This window comes from Dendrobates tinctorius, unplaced genomic scaffold, assembly GCF_039654945.1.
Source record: "Dendrobates tinctorius isolate UK_male_01 unplaced genomic scaffold, ASM3965494v1 ptg000265l, whole genome shotgun sequence".
Lineage (NCBI taxonomy): Eukaryota > Metazoa > Chordata > Amphibia > Anura > Dendrobatidae > Dendrobates > Dendrobates tinctorius.
Window position 1 is genome coordinate 13899352 of NW_027361932.1, and position 26099 is coordinate 13925450.

The 26099-nt window shown below is 47.0% G+C and overlaps 2 protein-coding genes across 6 annotated transcripts in view; one reads left to right on the forward strand and one right to left on the reverse strand.

The window, feature by feature from the left end:
• Nucleotides 1-2263, reverse strand: part of PI4KA (phosphatidylinositol 4-kinase alpha) — a 201207-nt gene extending 198944 nt beyond the window's left edge. For both annotated transcript variants that reach the window (XM_073559137.1, XM_073559136.1), the window contains exon 1: nucleotides 2110-2263. In XM_073559137.1, coding sequence (XP_073415238.1) covers nucleotides 2110-2214 — 105 coding nt within the window. In that variant the 5' untranslated portion in view covers nucleotides 2215-2263. The remainder of the gene's footprint in view (nucleotides 1-2109) is intronic.
• Nucleotides 2264-2449: 186 nt separating this feature from the next.
• Nucleotides 2450-26099, forward strand: part of SNAP29 (synaptosome associated protein 29) — a 35576-nt gene continuing 11926 nt past the window's right edge. The window contains exons 1-5 of one of the 4 annotated variants that reach the window (XM_073559141.1): nucleotides 2450-2544; nucleotides 2682-2931; nucleotides 10040-10233; nucleotides 24073-24158; nucleotides 25527-25613. In XM_073559141.1, the coding sequence (XP_073415242.1) occupies nucleotides 2692-2931; nucleotides 10040-10233; nucleotides 24073-24158; nucleotides 25527-25613 (607 nt within the window). In that variant the 5' untranslated portion in view covers nucleotides 2450-2544; nucleotides 2682-2691. Of the gene's footprint in view, nucleotides 2604-2676; nucleotides 2932-10039; nucleotides 10234-24072; nucleotides 24159-25526; nucleotides 25614-26099 lie in introns of all 4 variants that reach the window. The other 3 variants (XM_073559139.1, XM_073559138.1, XM_073559142.1) reach the window with 3 other exon arrangements.

A 26099-nucleotide genomic window follows, 5' to 3' on the forward strand; every position in this document is an offset into this window, starting at 1 on the left:
TGATGACATCCGTGTGCCGACCATGATGACATCCGTGTGCCGTCCATGATGACATCCGTGTGCCGTCCATGATGACATCCGTGTGCCGACCATGATGACATCCGTGTGCCGTCCATGATGACATCCGTGTGCCGTCCATGATGACATCCGTGTGCCGTCCATGATGACATCCGTGTGCCGTCCATGATGACATCCGTGTGCCGACCATGATGACATCCTCGTGCCGTCCATGATGACATCCTCGTGCCGTCCATGATGACATCCTCGTGCCGTCCATGATGACATCCTCGTGCCGTCCATGATGACATCCTCGTGCCGTCCATGATGACATCCGTGTGCCGTCCATGATGACATCCGTGTGCCGTCCATGATGACATCCGTGTGCCGACCATGATGACATCCGTGTGCCGTCCATGATGACATCCTCGTGCCGTCCATGATGACATCCGTGTGCCGACCATGATGACATCCGTGTGCCGACCATGATGACATCCGTGTGCCGTCCATGATGACATCCTCGTGCCGTCCATGATGACATCCGTGTGCCGACCATGATGACATCCTCGTGCCGTCCATGATGACATCCTCGTGCCGTCCATGATGACATCCGTGTGCCGTCCATGATGACATCCGTGTGCCGTCCATGATGACATCCGTGTGCCGACCATGATGACATCCGTGTGCCGACCATGATGACATCCGTGTGCCGTCCATGATGACATCCTCGTGCCGTCCATGATGACATCCGTGTGCCAACCATGATGACATCCGTGTGCCGACCATGATGACATCCGTGTGCCGACCATGATGACATCCGTGTGCCGTCCATGATGACATCCTCGTGCCGTCCATGATGACATCCTCGTGCCGTCCATGATGACATCCGTGTGCCGACCATGATGACATCCGTGTGCCGACCATGATGACATCCTCGTGCCGTCCATGATGACATCCTCGTGCCGTCCATGATGACATCCTCGTGCCGTCCATGATGACATCCTCGTGCCGTCCATGATGACATCCTCGTGCCGTCCATGATGACATCCGTGTGCCGTCCATGATGACATCCGTGTGCCGTCCATGATGACATCCGTGTGCCGTCCATGACAATGTTTAACATTGCAAAGGTTATTAGACGCTTTACAGTTTATCAATGCGTGAAAATTACTGATGGAATACTCATTCAAAACACTGAAAATATCATTTTTTTTAACCCCTTTCTGACATTTGTCGTAATAATACATCCATGTGCCCTGGGCCTATTTAACCAGGGACGTATTATTACTGCACGGTGATCGTGCGCGGACACAGGCTGTGCGTGGGCGATCGTCACCGGGTGTCAGCTGACTCTGACAGATGATACCCGACAATAAGTGCCAGGCCCGGTCACGCACTGCTCCTGGCCCTTTAACCCCCTAAATCCTGCGATCCAACATGATTGCAGCATTCCGGGAGACAGGCAGAGAGATGACAGCCCCTCCGCCCTTGGATCTGAAACCCCATGGTGTGACGCGGGGTCCTGATCGTTGCCATGGTGACCACATGTCATCAAGACGACATCCGGGTCACCAGAGCTAAGAAAGTGGCTTAATTCTGCGCAGTGTATGATCAGAGCTGACAATGGTTTCTAATGATGGAGAAGGATTTCCAGTGATCGGACCCTATAGCTCCTAATTATACACACCACGGAAATACATAGCTTCCCTTTTTACTTAAAAAAAACCCATGACCTACTACAGTCCACAGCAGCGTTCGCTGTCGTACAGGCTTCAGAGCTGAAATCCCCCAGCAATCATAGCTGCACAATGCCCAGTACTGGCTGCACAGTCATTTTCTGTACATATCAGGGTCTCATTCTACATCATTCACGTTGTGCCATTATTACTGACCCCCAACATGAGCAATGCCCCTCATTACTAATCACAGGACACCTGATCCCACCCAAGCTCTGGGACCAAGCCCCCTGTACAGATCCACTCCAGGAGGTGATGACTGGAGATTCCCTCCTCCTCCCCCGGCAGGTAAAGGGTTACGCTTCCTCCCACCTGCCACTCACACATGACTCCCCCGTCACCAGCACTGCCCTCCCTCCCCGGGGCGATTCCTCACCTTCTCTAAGGCCGCCGGTCTCTGCACTGCCAGGGAGCGGGCAAGGGACAGCACTGTGTTGAAATAAAACCCCCGGGAGCCGCTGCTGCCCCCCTTGGCCGCCATGTTCCTCCCGGAGCCGTCAGATGACGTCACCGCTCAACAAGACTAGATCACATGACCACTTGAGAACAAGCGGAGGAGGGCGACCGGCCCCCGTTACCATGGCAACTAGCTCTGCAGCTATTTCCGGTATCAATACAATACATACACTAAGCGGATATATACAATGTGTCGTTTACAGTTATCTCCCGATAGGGGGCGCAGTATCAGCAGCCACGTAGCTTTCCTCACACTATGGTTATAAATTGCGTTGTAGTACAGCACTGAGGGCGGAAGTTGGCGCTGAGGATGTAGTGACGTCAGCAGTTGGGCGGAAGTGAGGCCAGGAGTCAGGTGAGCGGTGGGGGCAGAGCTCCGGGGTGTTGTGTGCTTGTGCTCCGGTGCAGTTACCGGTAAGTGGCTATTCTGTGTGCACACGGCCGGTGCAGGAGCCTGACGGACGAGTAATTGTGGCTTCCTCCGCAGTGCAGACTCGTCGCCATGTCCAGGAGCTACAACCCCTTCGATGAGGAGGAAGATGATGACTTCAAGCCTGTGAAGTGGAACAGTGATGAGGACCCCTATGAGTCCCCGGCCGACAGGCGGCGGCGGGAGGAGGCGGACAGGCAGCGGTCGCTGCAGCAAGAGGTGCTGAGGAGGGCGCAGTCCACGGTGGACAGCAGCAACCGCTCGGTGTCCCTGCTGTACGAGTCCGAGAAGGTCGGGGTGGAGACGGCGGAGGTGAGCGCTCACTCCCCACAGGACCATCGGCGGCGCCCTCCATGCGTCCTGCTGCCAGGATGCCTTCCCATAGTGGCACTATGATAGTGCTATAGGGCCTGAGGTCCACCAGGGGCGCCCTCCATGCGTCCTGCTGCCAGGATGCCTTCCCATAGTGGCACTATGATAGTGCTATAGTGCCTGAGGTCCACCAGGGGCGCCCTCCATGCGTCCTGCTGCCAGGATGCCTTCCCATAGTGGCACTATGATAGTGCTATAGGGCCTGAGGTCCACCAGGGGCGCCCTCCATGCGTCCTGCTGCCAGGATGCCTTCCCATAGTGGCACTATGATAGTGCTATAGGGCCTGAGGTCCACCAGGGGCGCCCTCCATGCGTCCTGCTGCCAGGATGCCTTCCCATAGTGGCACTATGATAGTGCTATAGGGCCTGAGGTCCACCAGGGGCGCCCTCCATGCGTCCTGCTGCCAGGATGCCTTCCCATAGTGGCACTATGATAGTGCTATAGTGCCTGAGGTCCACCAGGGGCGCCCTCCATGCGTCCTGCTGCCAGGATGCCTTCCCATAGTGGCACTATGATAGTGCTATAGGGCCTGAGGTCCACCAGGGGCGCCCTCCATGCGTCCTGCTGCCAGGATGCCTTCCCATAGTGGCACTATGATAGTGCTATAGGGCCTGAGGTCCACCAGGGGCGCCCTCCATGCGTCCTGCTGCCAGGATGCCTTCCCATAGTGGCACTATGATAGTGCTATAGGGCCTGAGGTCCACCAGGGGCGCCCTCCATGCGTCCTGCTGCCAGGATGCCTTCCCATAGTGGCACTATGATAGTGCTATAGTGCCTGAGGTCCACCAGGGGCGCCCTCCATGCGTCCTGCTGCCAGGATGCCTTCCCATAGTGGCACTATGATAGTGCTATAGGGCCTGAGGTCCACCAGGGGCGCCCTCCATGCGTCCTGCCAGGATGCCTTCCCATAGTGGCACTATGATAGTGCTATAGGGCCTGAGGTCCACCAGGGGCGCCCTCCATGCGTCCTGCTGCCAGGATGCCTTCCCATAGTGGCACTATGATAGTGCTATAGTGCCTGAGGTCCACCAGGGGCGCCCTCCATGCGTCCTGCTGCCAGGATGCCTTCCCATAGTGGCACTATGATAGTGCTATAGGGCCTGAGGTCCACCAGGGGCGCCCTCCATGCGTCCTGCTGCCAGGATGCCTTCCCATAGTGGCACTATGATAGTGCTATAGGGCCTGAGGTCCACCAGGGGCGCCCTCCATGCGTCCTGCTGCCAGGATGCCTTCCCATAGTGGCACTATGATAGTGCTATAGGGCCTGAGGTCCACCAGGGGCGCCCTCCATGCGTCCTGCTGCTAGGATGCCTTCCCATAGTGGCACTATGATAGTGCTATAGGGCCTGAGGTCCACCAGGGGCGCCCTCCATGCGTCCTGCTGCTAGGATGCCTTCCCATAGTGGCACTATGATAGTGCTATAGGGCCTGAGGACCACCAGGGGTGCCCTCCATGCGTCCTGCTGCTAGGATTCCTTCCCATAGTGGCACTATGATAGTGCTATAGGGCCTGAGGTCCACCAGGGGCGCCCTCCATGCGTCCTGCTGCTAGGATGCCTTCCCATAGTGGCACTATGATGGTGCTATAGGGCTTGAGGTCCACCAGGGGCGCCCTCCATGCGTCCTGCTGCCAGGATGCCTTCCCATAGTGGCACTATGATAGTGCTATAGGGCCTGAGGTCCACCAGGGGCGCCCTCCATGCGTCCTGCTGCCAGGATGCCTTCCCATAGTGGCACTATGATAGTGCTATAGGGCCTGAGGTCCACCAGGGGTGCCCTCCATGCGTCTTGCTGTCAGGATGCTTTCCCATAGTGGCCCTATGATAGTGCTATAGGGCCTGAGGTCCACCAGGGGTGCCCACCATGCGTCTTGCTGTCAGGATGCCTTCCCATAGTGGCCCTATGATAGTACTATAGGGCCTGAGGACCACCAGGGGCGCCCACCATGCGTCCTGCTGCCAGGATGCCTTCCCATAGTGGCACTATGATAGTGCTATAGGGCCTGAGGTCCACCAGGGGTGCCCTCCATGCGTCCTGCTGCCAGGATGCCTTCCCATAGTGGCACTATGATAGTGCTATAGGGCCTGAGGTCCACCAGGGGTGCCCTCCATGCGTCCTGCTGCCAGGATGCCTTCCCATAGTGGCCCTATGATGGTGCTATAGGGCTTGAGGTCCACCAGGGGCGCCCGCCATGCGGCCTGCTGCCAGGATGCCTTCCCATAGTGGCACTATGATAGTGCTATAGGGCCTGAGGTCCACCAGGGGCGCCCTCCATGCGTCCTGCTGCCAGGATGCCTTCCCATAGTGGCACTATGATGGTGCTATAGGGCCTGAGTTCCACCAGGGGTGCCCTCCATGCGTCCTGCCAGGATGCCTTCCCATAGTGGCGCTATGATGGTGCTATAGGGCCTGAGGACCACCAGGGGCGCCCTCCATGCATCCTGCAGCCATGGTGCCTTCCCATAGTGGCACTATGATGGTGCTCTAGGGCCTGCCAGCAGCTCACCACTGCCATGGGGGACACAGTGCAGAAAAAGAACTGTAGCCCCCTTCATTTCCAGGATCGTGGGTCCCCCAGAGGCTGAAACCCACCTATCAGAATCCGAGGACATATCCTTGGGGACGCCAGGCACTGTGTGAGACAGTATTATCCATTATAAAGTGTAGCTGAGACCCCAGGCATCGACTTGGCAGGCTGTCCGAGATGTCACAGTCCCTACAGGAGCTCTCTACAGCGTAGCCCCCTCTAAACATCAGACTAATGTCAATCAGACCCACCAACAGTCTGTGTATGGCAGCACTGGATAATTTATTGCCGGGGGGAATATCAGCAGATCATGTCCAGTTATAGACTACCGATCATATTGTTTCCCGGGGATATGGCGCCATCAGATATCTAGCATCGCCTCTCTCATAGAGGACGCCGTAGCACTCGGGCAAATGAGTGCGCTGATGTCTGGGAGAGTCAGCTGACAGCCATCAATGTGTATGACAAGCTTAAGTCACCATTCTTCTCAAAGACCCAGAACATAGCTGGGCTATTCACACTGGACATTGCTGTTAGAGTCGGCTTCCCAGAGAAATCTGGACACTAGATCACTTATCAGATACTTTGTAGCAGTACAGATGGCCACAGGCATTAGGTTGTTGTCAATCAGCTGACAGCAATCTGTCCCGACTCCGCCATACACAGTTTTCCCTGCATGTACGCCCGAAAATAATGCACAGGGCACCATTATAGTCTATGGCCCTGAAGGCGCACATCCCCCTGAATGCCATTTTGCCAGGTGGTTGGGACGTAAGCGTGATGGGACCAATGAACACGTGGCAAAATGCATTGTGAAAGCACCCTTATCTACCTTTCCCCCACCGACAGGGATCAGACAATTGAATTCCAGCCGCCTGTCATTATGTCCTCCAAAATAATCTGACTTAGAACTGGTGACTGATTACTTGCTTCTTTTGTTGATATATTGTTGATATATTTGCGCAGTGCTACGTGATTGGATACTTGCCATCTTGGGTGGTGTCTGTTATCAAAATCACCAGTTTTATTTTTATTTTTTTTCTACCTTCTCAATATTTAAAAAAAAAAAAAAATGCTCACATTCCAGCATTAGGACATGGGGAATATATTTTCACCTTCCCATTTGTTACTGTAGCTTTTTTTTATTTTTTCTTTGTATGCAAATAAGAGGCGCTGACGTGTAAAGGTGCAGCCGACCTGAACACCAGCTGGGGGAAGAGCTTCAGGAAAAAAGTGAAAGATTACATATAGTGTTACTTTTTCCATGCTGAATAGTTAAATCTAAAAAGTAACTAGCAGTTTTCCTTTTATACGCTCAGTACTTTTTTTTTTTTTTTTTTATTTATTTTTTCCTACAAAGGCCTCACTAGTAGGACCAAAGTGACACCTGAGCCTCACCATCTGTGATGGAAGATGATGCCAAAATTAAAAATACTGCTCCATTTACTCTCGGTAAATATTAACGGAGAAATTTTCTGCTAATTTTATCTTGTTAAAGCATATATTCCTGCAACCAGATAAGGGTTTTGCAGTTTGTAGCCACTTCTGTGAAAACCAACAGCTCAGGGCGTCTCCTGGTGAGATCTTCCTGACAGTTGGAGAAGCAGGGCACAAAGTTATGTGGGATTTTACACTACAGTGTACCTAAAATGCATGTGTCGCCAAACACACCGTAACCATTGTACATAATGGTAGTAAACCACATTGCGGTTTACCCTAAGTGGCTGTTTTAATGTTTTCTTCCAGTTGTCAATAGAATAGGACACTTGTATGAGATCAGTGGGGGTCCGACACCTGGCTTCGCCACCAATGAGTTAATATCTGCTCTTGCGGTGGCCCAGAGAGGGACACAGCAGCCCTGTACATTGTTTAGGGGCTGCTGCCAAGTACTGCCATTTATCTCCCATGCACTCAAGTCTGGGTGTTGCTGCCGGAGCAATTAACATCTGCTTGTTGGGCATTGTGGGGGTTAAGAGGGTTGTTTGGTGTCACCCCCAACATCCTCCCCCCCTCCCTCCTGCAAATCTCATTTTAAAGACCAATTCTAAGTATAGGTAATCGGTTCTTGTCTCAGGCAACCACGGTAAACCGTGCCTTGCATGCTCAGGACATCTGTTTGGGGCAGATGACAATGTTTGCCTTTGGTAACAAAAGTTTGTGTTATTCAGCAGAGAATAATTTTCTAATAAGTTATCTAAAAAAAAAAATGACTGTTTCAAATGGTTTGCTTGTTGAGAAAGCCCTTTCCATTTAATTGCTACTATTTAAACCTAAATTTCATGTTGTGGTCACTGCCCCCAGTTTTCTTATATTTTTTCCTCTGATTTTGCCGACTACAGCATTAACCACATTCTCAGGAAGAGAAAAAACTAAACCATTTTCCTGTCCTTCTTTTGATGATTGCCAGCACTTTTAGTTTTAAGGTGTCGAAGCAGTTTTGCAAGAGTGCCTTTACCAAATATTCATATATATTGCAGAAATTCCTGTAGTTAAAACTGATTTATTTTTTTTTTTTTTTTTTTAAGAGGCTTTTCCTAGATTGGACATTTCTGAACTCAACGATACCAAATGTGCATATCTTTTTTTTTTTTTTTTTTTTTTTTTTTTTTCAATGGGATAAATGGGAGGGAGTGGGGATTTGATTCTATAAGCATTCAATAATTCTGTATACCTGCCCCCCGACCTGTAAAAGAAGACAAATAACTTTTATTATACTTGCCGGGCAGTCCGACCCGAGGTATGTCACTCTTCTTGGTCCGGTGCCTCCCATCATCTTGCGATGCCATCTTCCTTCTTGGTTCGTGTGGATGACTCATCTCTGCATCATCCAAACAGGCTCACCAGCATCGCACTCCTGTGCAGGCGTACTTATCTGCCCTGTTGAAGTCAGAGCAAAGTACTGCAGTGCGCAGGCCCTGGGCCTCTGACCTTTCCCAACACCTGCACACTGCAGGACTTTCCTCTGTCCTCAACAGGGCAGAGAAGCACGCCTGCGTGGATGGCGCAGAAACGTGTCATCCACATTAACCGAGAAGGACGGCATTGCAAGAAGATGGGAGGCCCCGGACCAAGAAGAGCGTCACCCCTCGGACCGGACCGCCCTGCAGGTGAGTATAATAAGTTATTTTTCTTCTCTTACAGGTCGGGTTGGGGGCAGATATACAGCAATCTATAATGCTGTATATCAGCCCTGAAAGGTGATGGTCGTAACTTATATCTGGCAAAACTGGTGACAGGTTCCCTTTAATTCCCTTAGGAGACTTGAAGCAGCGATCATCCAATCGCCTGTGCTGCACATAGCAGAGATCATGATCTCCTGTGAACGTCTGCCACAAGCCGATGTTCACAGGAGATTCATAACAGGCATGGGATTCATCAGCAGACCCCTGGCTGGCATGAAAACCCAACGGCATCCCGTAATCTCATGACAGGGGTGCAGATGGTTGGAATGAATGACGCGCTTCTGGCTGACGCATTTTAAATCCCATTCTCAGTGATTGAGAGTGGGATTTAACTTTTTAAAAGCTGTGGGTGGAGCTTTCCTCCGCCCACGGCTGTTAAGGACACATGACTGATTAAAACAGTCTTCATGTGTGGGGAAAGATAAACTGGAGCAGTGGGCAGCAACTAACAATGGGTTTTAACAAGGAAAAATGCAAAGTACTACATCTGGGCAATAGAAATGAAAAAAGCATATACAGAATGGGAGGAATAGGGCTAAGCAACAGCACATGTGAAAAAGACTTGGGTATACTAATAGATCACAGACTGAATGAGTCAACAGTGTGATGCAGCAGCAAAAAAGGCAAATGCAATTCTAGGATGTATTAACAGAAGCATACAGTCTAGATCACGTGAAGTGATTATTTTCCTCTACTCCTCTTTGGTCAGACCTCATCTGGAATACTGTGTCCAGTTTTGGATGCCACACTCTAAAAAAGACATCAACAAACTGGAGCAAGTTCAGAAAAGAGCGACCAGAATGGTGACCGGTCTGCAAACCGTGTCTTATGAGGAAAGGTTGCAGGATTTGGGAATGTTTAGCTTGCAGAAGAGAAGACTGAGAGGAGACTTAATAGCTGTCTACAAATATCTCAAGGGCTGTCACATTGTAGAAGGATCATCTTTATTCTCATTTGCACAAGGAAAGACTAGAAGCAATGGGATGAAACTGAATGGGGGGTGGGGAGACACAGATTAGATATTAGAAAAAACTTTGACAGTGAGGGTGATCAATGAGTGGAACAGGCTGCCACGAGAGGTGGTGAGTTCTTCAATAGAAGTCTTCAAACAGAGGCTGGACAGACATCTGTCTGGGATGATTTAGCAAATCCTGCTTTGAGCAGGGGGTTGGACCAGGAGGTCCCTTCCAACTCTGATTCTATGTGGGCTTGGCATTTGAGCCCACATTAAAGGCAGGGACATGATCTTTGACCTAAATATACATCAAAAGTTGTGAAGTGGTTAAAATTCCATTTATTTTGTCAGTGATTTTAAATTCTGTTTTTCTTTCTGCAAAGGAACTAATGCGGCAGGGGGAAGCTTTGAAACGCTCCGAAAAAATGGTGGACAAGATGGAACAAGATATGAAGACCAGTCAACGCCATATCAATAGCATCAAGAGCATGTTCAGTGGATTCACAAATTACTTTAGAGCCAAACCTGCAGAGACCCCACCACAGAATGGAGCCTATGATTACAACGCAAGCAGCAAGTAAGTGAAGGTGTCTAGTAAACATTTAGTAATCCAGCCTTAGGTTAAAGTAGAATACGTGGTGAGTTGTGGCTTGTGAATATCTAGTATTGCATATCCCGTAGGCACCACGGGTTCTGCCACTGTCACATTGTTAGTGCAAAGTATTTTGATTTTTACCCTTCGCCACGACAGCACCCACTGGAGGTATCGGATCCGCCCCATTTGAAACAGGAAACCCTACAGGAAAGATAAAAGGGGGCGGTCCGCCTTTCCTCCTCAGTTTTGGTTTCCTGTTCCAAACGGAGCCACGATATCCTTCAGGAAAGAATACCTCGGCCAGGCATGCCGCCTGTGCAGTCTCCATGTGAACGGCAGGGGCTGCGGTCCGGAGGCAGCGTCGGGGGAGATTCCGCTAGACGGCTCCCCCCTCGTCTGGTGAACGAAGGGTGATGACGGGGTCCGGGGAGGGCCGCCCCGTCTCACCCAGGAGAGCGCCGGTAGGCATCGGGACGCACCGCTACTGGGAGTGGTAAGAGCGCCAGTGGCGCAAAACAAAAAAAAAAAAGGGGTTTTTTTTTTTAAAATAAAAAGCACCAGCAACGGTGGCGGTGCATAGAGAGGGGGACCGCATGGAGAGCGGGGGCTGCACATCAAAGCGGCGCGGTAGCCGGCCGGCGCAGAGTCTCCTGACCCCCCGGAAGTAATGGTTGAACTTCCGGGGCGAGATGGCTGAGAGCGCGTCGGGGCATGCGCGCGGTGATCCCAGGGAGGAGGAGCAACTTCCGGGGGGACGGCAGGAAGAAAAAAAAAAAAGGCAAATTATTTAAACAGCGGCGCAGCTGAGCGGCGATGCAGCAATGTCGTCCCCAACGGAAGCGCACGCTCCAGCGGGGGATTCTGCAGGAAGTAGCTCCACCAGGGACCGCAACATCGGCCACAGGAATGAAGCGGGAGAATCAAGGCCTAGGACGGGATCTCAGCCATCTGATCCGGTAATATAAGGCTTCACTGGGTGAGTGTGCAAAGTATATACTCTGCCTACTAAGCTGACCTCCCCCCCCCCGCCTTGGTGTCCCCTTCTAGACAAAGAAAAAGGATAAATCCAAGCATAAAGAATGTGCGTTATGCGCTGAACCTCTCCCTGACTCCTACCCTAAGAAGCTCTGTAAGCAGTGCACCAGAGAGACAAAGCAGGGGGCCGCATTGTCGACAAAAGACATTAGAGCTATAATCAGGGAGGAGATACAGGCTATTAACCGCGCCAAAACTCCCTCAGAGACTGGCAGCAAAAAGCAGTTAACCCTCAGCTCAGAGTCAGAGGAAGAAGGGGGGTTAATCTCTGACTCCTCACTCACATCCTCGTCGTCATCAGACATGGAGGGACGGTCATGTTTCCCCCTGGATAGTGTGGACAACCTAGTCAAATCGGTGAGAAGCACTATGGGGTGTGAGGAACCAAGGGGTGCCCAAACCGCACAAGACATAATGTTTGCGGGATTGGCGGAAAAGAAAAGGAGAGCGTTCCCGGTAATACCGGCAATTAAGGCCCTAATAAAGAGGGAATGGGAAAAACATGACCAAAGAAGTTTTCTCCCATCAGCCTCAAAAAGAAAGTATCCATTTAGCGATGAGGAGCTATTAAAATGGACCAAAGTGCCAAAAGTGGATGCCGTTATATCCTCTACCTCGAAACAATCGGCTATTCCAGTAGAGGACGCAGGCTTGTTGGCAGACCCGTTAGACCGCAAGGCAGAATCATCATTGAAGAGGTCTTGGGAATCTACCACGGGTATTTTTTAAGCCAGCGGTAGCCAGCACATGCACCACTAGATCTATGCTCGTGTGGTTGGACCAGCTGGATCAACAAATCGAGCAAAAGGTGTCCAGAGAAAAATTACGGGCCGCTATCCCATTAATTAGAGGGGCAGCTGCCTTTATGGCTGATGCGTCGGCGGACACTCTACGGCTGGCAGCAAGATCAGCAGCTCTTGTGAACAATGCCAGAAGGGCGTTGTGGATGAAGAGCTGGAAGGGGGACGCGCAATCAAAGGCTAAGATTTGTGCAACCCCATGCGAGGGTGAGTTTCTCTTCGGGAAAGAGTTAGACACTATACTCGCCAAAGCAAAGGAGAGGAAGTCGGCCCTCCCTGACCCTTCTATCCCTTTCTATAGGAGAACCTTTAAGAAGCGACTGTTTGGAAGAAGGAGGCAAACGGAAAGATCAAATAGATGGGCCGCAAAAGAAGAGAAACAAAAGGGTACCATGTTCAGGGGTCCAACATTCCGAAGGGAAAATAGAAATTAAAAAATCAGACCCACCTGTAGGGGGTAGATTACGGTTCTTTTATCCAAAATGGGAACAAATATCCTCAAACCCATGGATCTTGGGTATTATTGAAGAAGGAATGAAAATAGAATTCCTTCAAAACCCTTATGATTTCTTTATCCTAACCCGCCTTAACTCTATGGCCCAACAAAAGGCCCTCGAAGAAGAAATTCGGAGCCTACTATGCAAGGGGGTTTTAGTGGAGGTCCCAGAGGGACAGGAAGGTAGAGGCTTCTACTCTCCTTTATTTTTAATTTCCAAACCAGATGGTACGTTTAGAACAATTATTAATTTAAGGAAGCTTAATACGTTTATAAAAAATTATAAGTTTAAGATGGAATCAATCAGATCCACCATAAAGCTTCTCTTTCCAAATTGTGTGATGGCGGGAATTGACTTAAAAGATGCTTACTATCATCTTCCTATCCATAATAGATACCAAAAATATCTAAGGGTCGCAGTGGTGTTCGATGGCAAGGTCCGTCATTTTCAGTACACAGCCATGCCTTTCGGCCTCTCTACAGCGCCAAGGTGATGGCAGAGGTGATGGCCTATGTTCGTCAAAAAGATACTTTAATCGTACCTTACTTAGACTACTTCCTAATAATCTGGAACTCGGATACCCAATGTACCGAAAGAGTGGCTGATGCAATCTCATCTTTGCAGGACCTAGGCTGGATCATCAATATACAGAAGTCCAGGCTCGTTCCGCAATCCCTCCAGATGTTTTTGGGGTTCCAATTGAACTCCATAACCCAGAAATGTCTACTTCCTCAGGTAAAGATTGCACTAACAAAAGAGAAAGTAGAGGCAGCCATAGATAGACCTCGCATGTCTCTGAGAGGGGCAATGTCGCTATTGGGGTCGCTAGATTCCGGTGCCCCTGCAGTCCGGTGGGCCCATTATCATGTCCGCACACTTCAGCATCAGATCCTCCAGGAGGAGAGGCGACATGGTGGTCACCTCGAGAGCAAGATAACTCTAACTCAGGAGGTCTTGACTTCTCTGGAATGGTGGTTAGATGATGACCATCTATCCTCAGGAGTCCCATGGGTCATAGTACCATCTGGTATCCTAACCACCGACGCTAGCCCACAAGGCTGGGGAGCCCATATGGGGAATAGCTTTTGTCAAGGAAGATGGAATAGAGAGGAAAGAGAATACTCGTCTAATTTAAAAGAACTGACAGCAGTATACTATGCTCTACATAATTTCCTTCCACAGCTCCAACAGAAACATGTCAGGATCCTGTCGGACAACACCACCACAGTGGCCTACATAAACAGACAAGGAGGTACTCGATCAGAGACTCTGATGTCTTCTGCGGCAAGAATCTTAAGCTTAGCCGAAAGCAATTTGTTGTCCCTCTCAGCTCTTCATATCGGAGGAGAGGACAACCAAGAAGCCGATTTCTTAAGCCAACACACACTTCGGCAAGGGGAGTGGTGCCTCAATCGCCAAATCTTCCAGAACATAGTAGCTCTATGGGGGCATCCTCAAGTGGACCTCTTCGCCACAAGGGAAAACAGACAAACAAAGACCTTTGCTTCCCTGTCTCCAGCAGATCACCCAGACATACTGGATGCCCTCCAGGCCTCATGGAAATTCAAGCTGGCATACGCCTTCCCTCCATTGATTCTCCTGCCACAAGTGATTCGGAAAATCAGAGAGGAAAAGGCGAGAGTAATCCTGATAGCACCATTCTGGTCCAAGAGACCGTGGTTCTCGTGGCTACGAATTATGTCAGTGACAGATCCTTGGGTTCTCCCCTCAAACCCCAACCTACTCTCCCAAGGCCCTTTCTTCCACCCTCAAGTGGACAACTTACACTTGACGGCGTGGAACTTGAAAGGCACCTATTAAGATCAAGAGGGTTTTCGGAATCGTTAATTACTACGCTCCTACAGAGCAGGAAGCAGTCCACAACCCAAATTTATAAAAGAATATGGAAGAAATTCCTACAGTTTCATACAGCATCTCATACAGCAGAAGTCGCGATAGTTAGAATTCTATCTTAGAATTCCTACAAAAAGGGAAGGAATTTGGGCTTGTCAGTAAACACACTGAAAATACAGGTGTCTGCGTTGGGGGCGCTGTATGGCCATAATATAGCAGGGAATAAGTTGATATCACGATTCATTACAGCATGTGAAAGAATAACTCCGGTTCACATACCCACAATCCCTACATGGGACTTAAACTTGGTGTTAGACGCCCTGACAGAAGAACCTTTTGAACCGATAGATACGATATCCCTTAAATATTTATCATTTAAGACGGCCCTCTTGGTAGCACTGACATCCGCTAGGAGAGTGGGTGATATCCAGGCCCTGTCCATAGATCCACCCTTTTTGCAGGTATACCGGGATAGATTAATATTAAAGCCAGACCCCTCATACCTGCCTAAGGTATCAACAAAGTACCATAGGTCTCAGGAGATACTCCTCCCAACCTTCTTTGAAGATCCCTCCACTCCGGAAGAGCAGAAATTCCACACTTTGGACATCAGAAGAACTGTCCTAAAGTATATTGAAAGGTCCGAGAGCTGGAGGCAGTGTAGGGCTCTCTATTTCTTTTCAGGGCTGTAAAAAAGGGTATGGAGTCACAAAGAGCACCATTTCCCGATGGATCAGGGATGCCATTCGTTTAGCCTACTCTGCAAGAAATGAAGAACCTCCGGAAGACATCAGAGCACATTCCACCAGAGCAATGGCGGCCTCCTGGGCAGAGAGGGGAGACGTTCCAATAGGGTTTCCTGTTCCAAATGGGGCGGATCCGATACCTCCAGTGGGTGCTGTCGTGGACTCATTAAAAGAGCATTACCGGTAAGTAATCCGGCTTTTTGTAATGCTGGGCAGTACTGATGGCAGTATGCACCACTTAAATTTCATCATGCTACCACTACACAATGTGTACCTATGAATGGATTGCCCTAATTATTTTAGGTGGTAATTATGATCTAATTAAAAGTCTTATTACTAAACAAGGGGCTGTTTAGTGGTCTTTGATTAAGGCCCCCCCCCCCCCTAGTTTGCTAATAAACCAGCTTTGCTGCCCTCCTTTGGCTTCGTTTTGGTTTCATAGGCAGTCCTCCACAATAAGCGAATGCTCCCTTTCCAGCTATCTTACAGTGTAAGGCTGGTTTCACATTTGCGTTTTTAGTGCAGCGCATCTTGCGTGTCCATGTGCCCCTATATTTAACATGGGGGGGCTCATGGTCTAGCGTTTGTATGCATTTTTGTGCGCATGCGTTTTCTTTGTAGTGTGCGCCTGGGCACGCCGGACGCAACCTGTTGCATTTTTGGTCTGTCCAACCTGTGTCCAAAAAACGCATGCGCACGGAATGCGCCAAAATAACACATTACAGTCTATGGGAACGCAGGCGTGCCCATAGATATGGACATGCACATGCCTGTTTAAAATCGCATGCGTTTTAAGAGTTAACATGGCTAGAAATTCATGCGCCTAAAAAAAGCAAACGCATGATGCGTTTCTATTGCGCACGAAGCGCAGCGCTACAAAACTCTAATGTGAAAGTAGCCTAAGAGACATGAAGAACTTGTATTCATAAGTTAAATTTTTTTTTTTTTCCTCCATGGATGATTTCAACCATTGCATGTCTTTAATGTCCAATGTTACGTTTTTCTTTATACAAGAAATGTCCAGACGTTAAGCTTTAAAGTGTCTTGTCATCCTCAAAACTGAAATTAAGGTATTTTATACACCCAAATATGGGACTGTGGGCACCTACCAAAATCATACTTACAGTCCTGATTTTACTTATTTTGTTTTATGAAACCTAGGATAAAAAAAGAGAAAAATAGTAATAGTACATGTAAATAACATGGAGGTGCAGCCAATCGGGATGGTCCCTAAAGCTGGAGTCACATAGCGACTCACCAGCGATCCCGACAACGATATCAACGTGTCAGGATCACTGGTGAGTCGCTATGTGATCGCTGGTGAGCTGTCAGACAGCTTCACCAGCGATTAGCACAGCGATGCCGAGCACGCTAGCGAGACTGCTATGTGTGACGGGGCCCTAACACTAGCATTTCTTGGTCCTGGTCTGCCCCATCTATTTTGAGGCCTGCTGGCACATAGCAAGGTGCGCTACTAGTGTTATAGACCATACTGATTGGATACACCCTGTTCTGCTGGGAGAGCTTTTGCACGTTTTTGGTCAAAGTTGTGTCAACCTAGTACCCTGTTATTTACATGTACTATTTATTTACTGACTGCATCTATAGATTGCACTTAATACCAACATGTGTGCCGGACTCATTCGTTAGGTTTGCTTATTTTGTTTTATGTAAAAATAATTTGATTACTTATACAAATGAGTGGGCTTCTATGAAGTCTTTGCCTGGCCATGTGCTCCGTACACTGTTTTGCCCCATCAGTTTCCATCCTCCACCCTTCCTAATGATTAACAGTGCATCAAGGATTGCTGGCGGTTTTGAATCCTCAACCCTGCACAAACTTGCTACACTGAACGGTACAGCAGCGGGCAGCCGATACTGACCGCATGTAATGAAACTGGTGCGTTGGCATTTGCAGTGTCAGAAGAAGATGAGAGCATCAGCCACCCACGGCTCTATAATGCAGTGTAGAGAAAGTGGCCATTGTAGACAGGATTCAGATCACAGGGTGCCTGCACAAACTGACAGTGTGAGCTATCAACTTCTGCAATATCCATCTGTGTATGGTGAGGATGCCTTGCAAGCAGTGCTGTATGGAGCTATGTGTCAGTCATCATAAGGGGCGGAGGATGGTGGTTGAGAGCACACAACAGTGCAAGTATGTTGTTTTTTTTTTTTTTTTGTTTTTTTTTGGTCAATTCGCCTATATGAATGTGTAAATGTTCTGATTTCTATTATGGGGGTGACAGTCTCTTTAAACAGATGTTCTCAAGCTTGGAACTTTTCTTCTTTTCATGGTATAGTGAGTACAGTGGCATGTAAAAGTTTGGCACCCCTGGTGAAAATTACTGCTAATGTGAACAGTTACAGTCATATGTTAGTTTGGGCACCCCTATTAATGTTAACCTTTTTTCTTTATAACAATGTTGGTTTTTGCAACAGCTATTTCAGTTTTATATATCTAATAACTGATGGACTCAGTTATATTTCTGGATTCAAATGAGGTTTATTGTACTAATAGAAAATGTGCAATCTGCATTTAAACAAAATTTGACCAGTGCAAAAGTATGGGCACCTCAACATAAAAGTGACATTAATATTTCGTAGATCCTCCTTTTGCAAAAATAACAGCCTCTAGTCGCTTCCTGTAGCTATTAATGAGTTCCTGGATGAAGGTATTTGTGACCATTCCTGTTTACAAAACAATTCCAGTTCAGTTAAGTTTGATGGTCGCCGAGCATGGACAGCCCGCTTCAAATCATCCCACAGATGTTCAATGATATTCAGGTCTGGGGACTGGGATGGCCATTCCAGAACATTGTAATTGTTCCTCTGCATGAATGCCTGAGTAGATTTGGAGCGGTGTTTTGGATCATTGTCTTGCTGAAATATCCATCCCCTGCGTAACTTCAACTTCGTCACTGATTCTTGCACATTATTGTCAAGAATCTGCTGATACTGAGTTGAATCCATGCGACCCTCAACTTTAACAAGATTCCCGGTGCCGGCATTGGCCACACAGCCCCAAAGCATGATGGAACCTCCACCAATTTGTACTGTGGGTAGCAAGTGTTTTTCTTGGAATGATGTGTTTTTTAGCCTCCATGCATAACGCCTTTTTGTATGACCAAACAACTCAATCTTTGTTTCATCAGTCCACAGGGTCTTCTTCCAAAATGTAACTGGCTTGTCCAAATGTGCTTTTGCATACCTCAGGCGACTCTGTTTGTGGCGTGCTTGCAGAAGCAGCTTCTTTCGCATCACTCTCCCATGCAGCTTCTCCTTGTGCAAAGTGTGCTGTATTGTTGACCGATGCACAGTGACACCATCTGCAGCAAGATGATGCTGCCGGTCTTTGGAGGTGGTCTGTGGATTGTCCTTGACTGTTCTCACCTTTCTTCTTCTCTGCCTTTCTGATATTTTTCTTGGCCTGCCACTTCTGGGCTTAACAAGAACTGTACCTGTGTTCTTCCATTTCCTTACTATGTTCCTCACAGTGGAAACTGACAGGTTAAATCTCTGAGACAACTTTTTGTATCCTTCCCCTGAAAAGCTATGTTGAATAATCTTTGTTTTCAGATCATTTGAGAGTTGTTTTGAGGAGCCCATGATGCCACTTTTCATAGGAGAATCAAATAGGAGAACTACTTGCAAGTGGCCACCTTAAATACCTTTTCTCATGATTTGATACACCTGGCTATGAAGTTCAAAGCTCAATGAGGTTACAAAACCAATTTAGTGCTTCAGGAAGTCAGTAAAAAGTAGTTAGGAGTGTTCAAATCAAGAAAATGATAAGGGTGCCCATACTTTTGCACCGGTCAAATTTTGTTTAAATGCAGATTGCACATTTTCTGTTAGTACAATAAACCTCATTTGAATCCAGAAATATAACTGAGTCCATCAGTTATTAGATATATGAAACTGAAATAGCTGAAACAAAATTGTTATACAGAAAAAAGGTTAACATTAATAGGGGTACCCAAACTTTTACATATGACTGTAAATGGGATATCCAGGACTTTAAAATAAGAAAGGCTTGTAGTTGCAAACAGAGGCAATTACCTGTCTGGTGGACCCGGCACCGGTCACTGACCGCTCCTGCCAGAGATTCAGCTGCTACCTGTCAGAGCAGCAGTTTCTCTTCCTGTTGACAGCGCTGCACTACAGTCATGCTGATTGACAGCCGGCTTCCACCAATTAAACAGCAGAGAGCAGGCTGTCAATCAGCATGACACCAGTAGTGCTGTCCTGGAAGACAAACTACTGCACTGTTGACATGACGTCAGCGGAAGTCTGTGCCCGCATGGAACGGTTTTGGGCACATCAGACAGGTAGGTAGCAACAACCTGCCTGTTAGTGCTTTGGCACGTTAGTGTTTTTTTTTTTTTTTTTCTTTTTAAAGTCCCGAATCTCCCCTTTTAGCAAGCTGAAGAAATTATCTCTAACATGTCTAAAGTTAAAGATGACACATTTCCTTTTGTATCTTATGCAAAAAAGCTTTATTTTTCATCTTTTATATTTTAAAAGTTCGGAAAATGGGCCGATGCAAAAGTTTGGGCACCCTGCATGCTTGGTACCTTGTAGCACTCTCTTAAAACTATCACAGCTTGTAAATGCTTTTTGAAGGCCGTCAACTCTTTCAATTCTTGTTTGAGGGATTTTAATCCATTCTTCCTTTGCAAAGTCTTCCAGTTCTGTGAGATTCCTGGGTTGTCTTTCATGCACTGCTGTTTTGAGGTCTAGTCACAGATTTTCAGTGATATTCAGATCAGGGGACTTTGAGGGTCATTGTAAAACCTTCAGCTTGTGCCTTTTGAAGTAGTCTATTGTAGATTTTGACATTTAGGATCCATTGTTCTTTTGTAGAGGCTGCCATCTTTTCAAGTTCAGGTGTGTTTTTGTTTTTTGTTTTTTTTGTTTTTTTTTTACAGTTGGTGTTATGTTTGCATCAAGAATTTGTTTACATTTTATTCAATCCATTCGTCCCTCTACCTGTGAAATATTCCAGTGCCATTGGCTGCAACACAACTCCAAAACATGACTGATCCACCCCCATGCTTAATGGTTGGCGATATGTCCTTTTCCTGAAATTTTGTGCCCTTTTTTTCTCCACACATACCTTTTGGTTATTGTGGCCAAAGAGTTCTATTTTAACCTCATTGGTCCACTGGACTTGTTAAAATTAATCAGGCCTGTTTAGGTGTTCTCTTGCATACTACTGACACTGAATTTTGAGTACGCAGGAGAGGTTTTCTTCTGATGACTCTCCCATGAAGGAACACATTTGTGCAGGTTTCTATGAACAGTAAAACAATGTACCACAACTCCAGAGTCTGCAAAACCTTTCTGAAGATGTTCTGCAGTCAAGCAGGGATTTGTGTTTGCCTCTCTAGGAATCCTATAGGCAGCTTGCACTAAAATTTTCTTGGTCTTCCAGACCTTATCTTGACCTCCACTATTCCTGCTAACTGCCCTGTCTTACTTGAAATGTAATGAAAGAAAGGGTGATTATCTTCTTATAGCCGTCTCCTGCTTTGTGGGCCTTCATCATTTTCAGAGTGCTAGGCAGCTGCTTAGAAGAACCCATGGCTGCTGTGTTTTTGGAACAATGTTAGAGGCGGTAGAGTTTTTCTGAAGTTTGAAATTTGCATCACCTGGCCTTTCCTAACGATGAACAGTCCAAAACCCAACAGGCTAAGGTCTGAAACCTTGGTCAAAGTTATCTGATTACACATCATTTAGGGTTCCCAAAGTTTTGCATCAGCCCATTTTCCTTTTTGTAATTTTTAACATGTAAAAGATCAAACTATACACCATATTTGTGTTTTTTGTTTTTTTTTCTAAAATACAAACAAAATGTGTCCTCTTTAAGTTTAGGCCTTTAAGGATATGTCACGACGATTAGGATATAGCTGCATTTTGGACGCAACGTATTTTCACTCCAATCAAAACTGAGTTCTAGTTGCACAGGTAAATTTGCACATGTTCATTTAACCATGCGGATTTATCACATCTAATGAATGGCTAGGGGTGAGACTATGTAGCGGAGACTAGCATCTCCGCTGAAAGTGATTGACATGCTGCGGCTCGTAAACCCGCTCTACGGGTGAATTTACACAGCATCAGCTAGAAGCACAGTGGGCATGGGATTTCTCTAATTCCCATCCACTGTGCTTATAACCTAAGGTTGCTTTTACGCTTACCATGTTTTTGTGGCCCCAATAGCTTGCTATGGGGCAGCAAAAATTCCACGGTGCACCGTGTTACTTGCGGCCGTGATAAAAGATCAAGCTTGCTCGATCTTTTTCACAGCGTACGGACACAGCCCCCACGGTAAATCAATGGGGCGGTGCACCGTGACATGCGGTTTTGCGGAACGCTGGTGGGTTGTTTGTTTTTTTTTTTTGTTTTTTTTCCAATACTATTTCCATAGTATTGGAAAAAATGGCGAACTGCAAGCTTTTTTGCCATCTGTTATTGCGGCAGACCGTAAAACATGCGGTTACTAGGGCCGCATAAAAAGCGGTAAGTGTAAAAGTAGCTTAAAACACAGCGTTTTGGACGCAGCACAGGTTAATTGCTCCTAAAACGCAGCTATTTTGAATCATGGGCACATACCCTTAGGCTGGAGTCACACTGCCGAATTTCTCATGCGACCATCGCATCGCATAGCACGGACTGGCCGGCACCTCTCCTGACCTCAGCGTGATGGATTCCCATACAGCTGTCAAGCTCAGGTCAGGAGAGCAGACAGCCAGTGCGAGTTTTATGATGCGATTCTTGGACGAAAAATACGTCAGCGTGCCTCTGCCCTTAGAGATCATTACATCATCTTCTTGCTTAACTGTTCACAATAACTCTAATTTTGACCAGGTGTGCCCAAACTTTTACATGCCTCTGTAGCTTCCCAATCACTGTGGGTCTGACCCTTGGGACTCTCACCAATCCCAAGAACTGGAGCTTTGTGACTGGAGCAGAGGTTGATCACGCGCACGGCCACTCCATTCATTATTATTCTGCCGGAATGGAGCGATGGTGGAGTGATTGACAGCCGCTCTATTCACATTGGGTTCTTGTGTGTCCTGATTCTTGGGTTCGGCGGGGGTCCCAGTGATCAAACTCCCAGTAGTCGGGAATTTCTCCTCTTACATGGATAAAGGGTAACTTGCACACTTTCACAGTGACCTCAGTGATGAAGGAAGCAGTTACATCACCAGCCTATGGTGTAACCAAATAGAAGGGAAGCTTGAGACTGTTAACTTGGCTTACACAATGTAACAATCTGAAGACCTTTTGCTCAACTATTACTCATTAACAGATGCAACTGTACTCTGTAGCCTATTTAGGTATCTGATGGATTCCCTAATCTCAAGCGCTTTGTCCTTGTTGCAGGATGCTTTTGAAAGAAAACAGTCTCCATAAGGCTATGTTCACATGTCCAGTAACAATCAGGACAGATCCAGCAGCAATCAGTTGAGGAAAAAGTTGTGCAGACACAACTCTTTAGTCTGTTTTTTCAAATTTTTTTTGTTTACTGACATAAGATCTGTTACTTGGCCATCTGTATTTTTTTTATTTTTGTTTTCCCTCCCAGTTCGAAAGGATGCGTTTTTTGCTTGCTGCATCCGTTCAAAATGGGAGAACGAATGACTAATTAAAGGAGCCGTTGTCCATAGACTTCAATGTTAAAATTAAAAAAAAAAAAGAAAAAAAAATGGATCCAGCAGAGTGATTTTTAAAAATCAGACACAAAAGTAGTGTCTGCACAACTTTGTTGTCATCGGATTGCTGCTGGATCCATTCTAACGGAGCTTTACTGGACATGTGACCAAAATAAAACTTGTCAGTGTCTGGCCAATGCTCTGTATGGTAATTTGTTTTGCTAAGGCCTGTTTCACACTTCAGTTTTTCTGTCAGTCCAAATCCGCCAAAATAGCGGAAAACGGATCCGCAGGCGGACTGACAGAAACGTGTGGCAGAGGATCAGCGGATGTACGGATCCGCCGATGGTGAAAATTTAAAGGAACCGCGCCTGGGAAAAAATGAAAAAAAAATACCAGTGATGTAGTGTTCTCCGGGAGCCTCGGGGCCGTGATCTCGCGGAAGCCGGCTATGTCGGGGCCGTGAGATGAATAGCTGCGATGGACATACGGGAGCAGCAGCCGTGATGTGGGGGATTTCGCTGGAGCGGTAGAGAGAGAGAGATTTTCATCCAGCAGCCAGACAGAATTGCAGATCCGGAGGGAGAAAAAACGTTACATGCTCCGTTCGGTCAGGTCTGCGGACGCCAAAATATTGGCGGATCCACCACTACCGCTCCGATCACAGCTGGTAGGGGCAGATGATGGCTAAATAATACAGCCATCATCTGCTTTCAAACATGGGGGCTCGGCTCCTGAGCAAGCATCAAATTCAAGGAGCTGACATATGATTAATCGGAATGTCATTGAAATGTGATTGAATTTGGACCTGTGTACAATACTCTCCAGGAGTTATGATTGCACTTGTGTCTTCACACCCTTTGTAAGATCGGGCAGGAGATCAATGGTGTAGGTATAACTTAAATTGAAGTGTGGTAAATGGACTGTACAAAGTTGAAAAAACTAGGTAGAGCAGCGTTTAAATGTGTCAACAGGTAGTGTGGCATCTGGGAGCCGATGGGTGGGCAAATCCCCCCCCCCCCCCTTTCACTCAACAATTCTGTACAAACATTTTATATCACGGCATCTAGTCCCACATGACCAGTCATTTGGGTGTGTTGTTTGTTTGTTTGTTTGTTTTTTTTTGTTTTTTTTTTTTTTCCAAGCAGTGCTCAGAGGATGTAATGTACAAATTTAAAGGGTCACATATTTGGTTTTATGTAATATATAAATCATCCTTTATGTTCAGATTACAGGATGCCATGTCAAAAAGCAAAGAGCAAGAAAATAATTATGAAGCCACACATCCAAATCTGCTGAAGCGAGATACTGTAGGTAAGTAAAGCTTTGGAATTTATAATGTGGGGATGCAGTCCCCAGCGGCCACGATCTCAAGTATAAAAATGGTGATGTCCATGCATATACAGTCAGGTGAGGAGATATGGGGGTGCACAGGTAGAAGTCACACCTGGAGCCTGCTAGTCGACTTGAATAACAGTTTTTCCTGGTGGACGTTGCGGCTTTTTTTGCTGAAGATATAGCAAGGGCTGTCATTTTATTTAATTTTTCAGGAAGCAGTTCCAGAATCTGTTTGTACGCCATTGTTTGTACTAGGCTGTATTGTGACTGTGACGCTAACGCTCCTTTCACGGACAAGCCGTGAGTCAGGGTAGTCAAAGAGTATGAAGTCAAGAGGCAGGAGGGATATGTCATAAACAGAGGGAACAGCCAAAGGCGTAGTCATGTCACATACCATGGTCAGAGTGCTTCAAGGCAAAAATGGTAATACAAACAGGTAGTCAAAAGGCAAATCCAGGGTCCAGCAACAGAAGATCAGAATGTCTGAATTTGAAGCACAGAGAACATGCTACAACTGACAGCTATCTGGGACTGACAGTTTAGTTAAGTAGCTGGGTAATCACTTGGAACAGGTAACACCTGAAGGAAGCTCCACACCACCCAGTCTCAGATTGGATGGCTAAGCTGTCAATCAAAATGCACACATCTCAGCACGCTCCCTGCACTAGATTGGAAGACTGAGCTGTCATCACTGCGTCCAAGACACACAGCGGTGGAATTGTGAGATTGACTTTCGCTAGCTCTAAGACTCTTCAGATGGATTGGTTTGAGGCCTCCTTGCATAAATAGGGAAAGGTGTAATCCTTTTTTTAAACTTGGGAGAGTTTCATCTCCCTGCTTTCACAACGCATTCAAGATGACATTAAGGCTATGTGCACACGCTGCAGATTCTGCTCCGGATCCGCAGCAGTTCCGCAGACAGTGTACAGTACCATGTTATTCAATGGGATTTCAAATCTGCAGTGCACATGCTGCGGATTTTTCCATGCGGTTTTGCTGAGGTTTTAATTCCGCAGCATGTCAATTCTTTCTGCGGATTCCGCTGCGGTTTGACACCTGTTCCATTGTCCAGGTGTCAAACCGCAGAGGAAAACCGCAGGCAAATCCGCAGGTCATTTTACCTGCGGATCCTCACGGAAAAATCCGCAGGTGAATCCGCAGCGTGTGTACGCAGCCTAAAACCTGTTTTCAGCCAACAGTCTGGTATCAAGAACAGCTACTAATAAGAGAAATACCTGTATAGTGATGTCTCTGGGAGGACCGCTGCATGGAGATACTTCTGGGTGTTGGGGGGGTCTGTTTGTCTAGTAGTCTAATCGACTCATATTTGTGATTTTTCTCCAGATACTAGCAGAGGTGCTACAAGTGCAGAGTATCAACACAAAAATCCAGTTCTGAGAGACTACCACATGAAAATTGACAATAATTTGGGTAATTGTATTTTTTTTCTATTTGTTAGCTCTAAGGATCGTAAAACATATGCCTATATAAAACTGCAATCTATGTAACGTGTCTTGCCTATAAATATTATAAAGCAAACCTTAATTTATCATAAAGTTTAAAGGGAATTTAACTGTAAAAAAAAAAAAATTACATTTAAAATAGGTTTTTATGTTAAAGGGGTTGTCCAGTCTGAGATGAAGAATCTGAAGACTGCCAAATTGTAATACTGCGATGTGCACACTAATGATTTCACTGTATTCCTCTTGCGGGTGGGAGGTAATGTGACCACATGTATGAGATTTGCGTACTTGCAGTCGCAAGTTTCCATCTATGAATTGGCATTAAACATTTTATAAAAATGTCCTATTTCTATAACTTTGTTGTGTAGAATGGGACATAGTCTTCCAAGTCATATCATTGTTTGTGCTTATGGCGTTAAGGTTGGGGCAACATGGAAACTTTGGCCATAACACA